Genomic DNA, 5,875 nt, shown 5'->3' with positions numbered 1-5,875 from the left:
CCTCAGTGTGCCGACTTCTTCCACCACCATGCACGCACAAATACAGTGACGCACACTGATGAAGCTTTTTCTCAAGGAGAGGAGGAGAGCTGTTGGCATGACAGACAGGCTGTCAGAGCCAATTTCAGAACTCTTACATCACAGAGACAGAACATTGGTATTTCCACCATTAGGCCATTGATTATGGGGCTTTTTGCTTCCAGATTGATCATTTAAAGTTCAATTGACCATGACTCCGGCTTAGCACAAAGTAACAAAAACCCAGCAGCTTGCTGAACACATTTTCCTCCCTAATTTGACAAACATGTTGCTCTGCTGAAGTTCCATTTACACTGCAGTAGCCCACATAGCAAAATTGGTATGGCCCGGATCTGGCCCACACAATTTGCTTACACATGGCCACATACCGCAAAGAATGACGCCCCTTTGGTGGCCCAGATCTGGCTTTGCCAGATGTAGCCCACACATAGGCCAGCACAAGGCCATTTGCAGACACGCTGGTGGTCCTGTGCTGGCCCATGTGTGGATTACCTCTGGCAAAGCCAGATCTGGGATACCAAAGGGCCGTCATTCTTTGTGGTATGTGGGCAATATGTAAATTGTGTGCAGCCACGGGTCAGTTGCAGACACACTGCTGACCCTGTGCTGGCCCAGAACAGTTTCAGCTCTGACCCCAGATGTCAGCCTAATGTGTAACTTAATCAAGCCATGTAATAACAACATGTGCCGGAACATAATAGTGCAAAAGTAACATGACGAAACTCTGTTCAGACAGTGAATGGACTGATTCTTAGATAACGCTTTTCTACTCTCCCATATTACTCAAAGTGCTCTATACAACATGCCACATTCACCCAATCACACACTTTCTCTAAACTGAGTGCTTCCTAACTACATTCATACACATTCACACTCTTGACATGCAGACTGGAGGAGCCAGGGGTCTAACCACTAACCCTCCGATCAGTAGGTGACCTGAGCTACAGCCACCCACTGGCAAAGATGAGTAAACCGTCACTAGGTTTTGGATAAAGTGTACCCTCACAAACCTGTCAAACCTGCATTTGAAATGTTGGCTACCATAGCAGTATAGTATTGCAACATGGCATTTGGGTTTTCTAACTAAAATAGGAACATAAATAGTGCCATCATTGCCAGACCTGGCCCACATCTGGTTGACTTACACCCCGCCATAACATCAGTCAGTCAGAGGTGCCAGCTTGATGCCGGTTGCAGGGAAGACCTGTTTTCTATGAGCCTGGGCCACATAACCCAAACCACAATCAAGACAGATATGGCATGCCATGACATAGACAGCGCCATCTATGCCAGGCCTGGTCCATATCTGGATGACATACGTCTTATCGTTCCAGAAGTCAGCAAACAGTGCCAGGTTGATCCTAGATCTGGGCCAGACCTGTCTACTATGTGGGAGACTGCTCCATGCAGGTGTTTTGTCTATGAGAAGGCAAATGAGGATGAGGAGAAGATCAGTCAGGAGGCAGAAAAGGAAATGCCATAGACAAAAATAGCCTCTTTATTCCCAGCTGTAGCTTCAATTCTACTTGCACAGCTTGTATGAGAGCAAAACAAAACAAAAAACATGTTAGTGATGCAGGATTTTTTCCCCCCTCGTACAAAACCAGAGGACTGATGGCTTCCTTAACATTTACAACAAATAATATCACGAATTTTAGGCTTTCTTTGTAAATGTAATCTCAGATATAAATCAGGAAAGGGAACAACAGCAGAACAATACGCTGTATCCAGGAAGAAGCAGCAATAGACAAATGATATAAAAGCTTCTGTTGAGGATGTCTTTGGGTTGACAGTATGACTTTGTTCCAGGACTTCTGGGTGATTGTTTGTGTGTTCTCACAAATTTTGTGCTTTGGTTTGACTTAGTAATATCGGCCTCTTTGAAGGTCCCAAGTCCTTGGCTCTTGCTCTTAGAGCATCTAGGCTTGAGAAATGAGAAAATTGCACAGCCTGTCTTGCTAGCACATGGGAAAGGTGAACGCATCTGCACGGAGAACTCTGAAAGACTCTGGGATATGTGAGCACTTAGCACAGATCATGACTGGAGGAGGTGTTGTCGGGCTATATAATCATTTTATAGCACTGTTGGGGAAATGCAACAAAGCAGGATGACTAATGCAGTGTTTTTAGGGCCAGCAATTAAAACGTTTCTGACCATTTCCAATGTGACGCAAAGAGAAACCTCAAAGAAAAAAGTGCTAGAGATAGATGGTGGAGGTGAATTAAAACTAGTCAATTTGCTGATTCTAAATTATATTTGATGACTCCTGTTAGAAAAAGTTCACACACTGAATACATTTATTTATTTTGGTTATTGTTTTATTTAAATGTTGCTTATCTTGTCAAAAAGCATTATTGCTCACACTATTCATACTGAGACCTTCAACAGCCACATCAAGCACAGTACATGAAATTTATATTTCCTGTTACTTTCACCAGATTTGGATATAAAGATTGCTGTCTTTTAATGTGCTTTAAATAACAAAGTAGCATGTTGTGAAGCAGGTTTAACAAAATGGTAATCCATCCAACTTTAAATAGGTTTGTTCCTTTATCAAATTTAGTCAAATGAGCCAAAGCCTTTGGTGCTTATAGGGAAAAAATCAGATTCAGCATTCCAGTAGAGGTGTAACTCAATAAAATAAAATATGCTTAATGCAATATGATACGTTTGACAGCATAATATTTTAAGATTATTTAACCAGACAATGATAGGCTAAAATGACTCAGCTAGCTACAACTCCTTTTTGAATTTTAGCGTGTTGTTATAGTAGATGTTTTAAAATGTATAAAATAGCTGTAACAGCAATAATGCCTGTAAAAGTTTCACATATCTATCTATCACGTTGCCCATCAATTTTTGATATACTCTGAAACTTTAAGGTGAGATCTAGCAGTTCTCTATATTCAGGCACCACTGTGGCATCTCGTTGGGGAGAGCAAAGCAGGCAGTGCTTGCCTTATGAAATCTAAAAATAGACACAAATGGAAAACAATGTGAGCAAGTCTCCTAGTATCTCAATGTTCTGTCCTAGAAGCTGCCCTCATTGTATCTTGTGGCTTTATTTTTCAACCTGATTGCTCATAGGGGGTTGTCTTACTAGCTGAAAGAATCTGAATAAAATTAGCATGTCAGAGGCTCAGGCATTCTGTTAGGAAATCTGAATCACAAACAAAAGAGTTTAGAAATACAAACTCTCTTCCAAGGTCCATAGCTACACAGTAAATATTTTTGGGGCTTCAAACAAAGGAATCCATTGTAAGTCAGGTAAATATGCTCAGGGGACTTCCAGTCAGAGAAAGAAAAACTGTAGACAAAGGTCTTAACTATTGAGTCATTAATACATTGAGTCTTTATTATTTTCACTTCTGGGTTGCTGCAAAGTTTCCCAAGACGAACCTACGGTAAAGACGACACAATGAGTGCATATTATTACAGCATGTCTACAGTATGAGTCACAGAGCTACTGAAGAAAGAAAGTTAGGTGTTGTCAGTCATGTAGCAGACTTGTCCCTGCTTGCCTTGCTAATGACGGCCAGGTGGACCAGTGACCTTGTTTTGGTCAGGCAGCGTTCCCAGTGGAAAGCGTTGAGAAAGGCCCTCCTAAATGTATCACCTGAAAGAGTGTAGAGCACCAGGTTGAAAAATGTGTTAAATCCAGCCAGAGGCCGGGAGATGATATACGCTGCATGCACGATGTTCTCTGCCGGACAAGTCACGTTATGATATCTTGATTCTATCCGCAACACACGCAGGACGTGATATGGCATAAAACATACAACAAACACCACCAGGATCAGTACAGTCACACGCCGTGCTCGCATCCGACAGAAACTTGTTGTGCGTGGTCCGTTTGCCAGCTGTTTTACTATCCCAGTGTAACACATAAACACCACCACAAGGGGAAGTAGAAATCCAAACGCAGTAAGTAGCCAGCCGTACAACCGCACAGTAGCGACGGGTTCAGTACTTGCAAAGTCTATGCACTTCTTGTTATCATTCACTGATATCATGCTCAACATGGGTGTTATTTCAGCGGCAGAGATGATCCAAACAGCTGAGCAGGCAATTATACCCCAGCGCTTCTGCTGTACCTGTGCTGCACTCAGTGGTTTAATCACCACTACATAACGAAAAACTGCCAGACATGTTAGAAAGAGGATGCTCCCATAAAGGTTCAAATGAAACCCAACGCGCACGACACGGCACATGAATCCGCAGAGAGACCACTTATCCCATCTGCTGTAGTAGTAGACCAGGAACGGCAGGCTGAGGACGTAGAGAAGATCGGTCACCGCCAGGTTGACCAAGATGATGCTGCTGCTCTTCCAGGGACGCAGCTTTGTCAAGTAAATGCTGATAGATGTTACATTTCCAACCAAGCCCACAATGAAGATGAGACTATAAGCCACAGGCAGGTAGTAGTGTTTCATCAGTTCATCCAAATCGGTACAGTTGGAATTGTTGGAATGGTTGATGGCCATAGTTCAGTCCTATTGAGAATGAGAAATGATTTTAATAACCACACTGAAAACTAAAAAAAACCCCTCAAAATAGAATGTCCCCTGCATTTATGAAAATGTAACTGAAGCAATTTAAAAGGAATTGGGGAGACACAATGTAGCAAAATTAGCAATCCTATAAATTAATTAATTTTTAATTATTCAAAATTATTAATATTACAAGAAGGGCTGGTTAGAGTTTTCAAACAGACTTCAAATATTCACATTTAATGTTAGTGATGTTTTTGGTATAGCTGCTATTTCTGATCACTAAAATTTGGAAATCACACCGTGAGAAACATGGGAATGAACACAACATGAGTAGTGCAGGCCTTAACATAAAAACAAACAGAAATATTAATATATTAAATATAATTGGCACGCATTGAACAAATGCCTTTTCTTTAACAACACCTCTATTCTTGTGTACTGTATTCATGACATATATGTTTTCTGAGCAATACAATAGGCAACACGCAAATCATTTCATTTCCCCCCAGCTGTCAGATCACAGCAGGCAGCAATTACTGCTCATGGAAGGAAGGCGAGAGCAGGACAAGCAAAGAAACAAACAATCAGGGAAACTCGGTGGGAAAGAAGCAAGCAAAATCATTCTTTTTCAACAGTCTGATTTCTGAAAGCCTCTCAGTATATGACAGTGCCTATGGCATCCTGTAATGCTGTCAGTACGATCTGTTCTCATTATGGATGTCAGGGGATGTGTGAGGTGTCACTTACACATCATAAACACTTGGTTTTCATGAGGCAGGAACTTGCACTCATTAAAATGATTACATTTTGCAAAAAACTACAAACTGTAAATTATGATTTCAGTGTTACATCTCAGCATAAAGGTAACATTCGATTATATAAAAGGTTTTTTACTCACTTCTACTGCCAGTATCCTCACCAGTATGCACTTCAGTCCTTTAGCATCTCGTCTCTATTTTCACTTCCATCCCACAGTCACACCCTCTTTTATTCTTTCCTTTCACTGTTACACACCACAAGTGGGAAAGTCCAGAATATTTTTACTTGAAGTCCTGTGTTGTGTGCTTCAGCTTCAGCTATGTGAAGTGCATACTTCCTGGTATCACGCTTAAGCTGACAAAGCTCAAGGGTCAATTTGTCTATGTAGCTTAGGTTTCAGGTGGTGAGGTGAGGGAATGGAATGTCGGGGATCTAGCAACACAGGAAACAGTCCAGTGTTCATTTACAAGAATGAACTCAAGACTTCCTAATGAGGTCTTTATTATTTCTTGAAACGAGCATGTGAATACCTCAGCATGGCACTACCGAGCTAAATTTAGCACACGGTTTCTGATTAAAGGAA

The 5,875-nt window shown here is 41.4% G+C and overlaps 1 protein-coding gene across 1 annotated transcript; it reads right to left on the bottom strand.

The window, feature by feature from the left end:
- Positions 1–3,362: 3,362 nt before the first annotated feature.
- LOC113016135 (2-oxoglutarate receptor 1) lies at positions 3,363–5,536 on the bottom strand. Its single transcript, XM_080297461.1, has 2 exons — positions 5,432–5,536; positions 3,363–4,533 (listed from the first exon to the last, which is right to left on the bottom strand). Exon 2 carries the CDS (start codon positions 4,522–4,524, stop codon positions 3,535–3,537), a length of 990 nt encoding a protein of 329 aa, XP_080153587.1. The 5' UTR covers positions 4,525–4,533; positions 5,432–5,536; the 3' UTR covers positions 3,363–3,534.
- Between the last annotated feature and the right edge of the window lie 339 nt (positions 5,537–5,875).

The sequence above is a fragment of the Astatotilapia calliptera genome, chromosome 23 (genome assembly GCF_964374335.1).
Source record: "Astatotilapia calliptera chromosome 23, fAstCal68.1, whole genome shotgun sequence".
Taxonomy (NCBI): Eukaryota; Metazoa; Chordata; class Actinopteri; order Cichliformes; family Cichlidae; genus Astatotilapia; species Astatotilapia calliptera.
The sequence above is the reverse complement of the archived record's forward strand: the minus strand, read 5'-3'. Positions and strand labels throughout refer to the sequence as shown.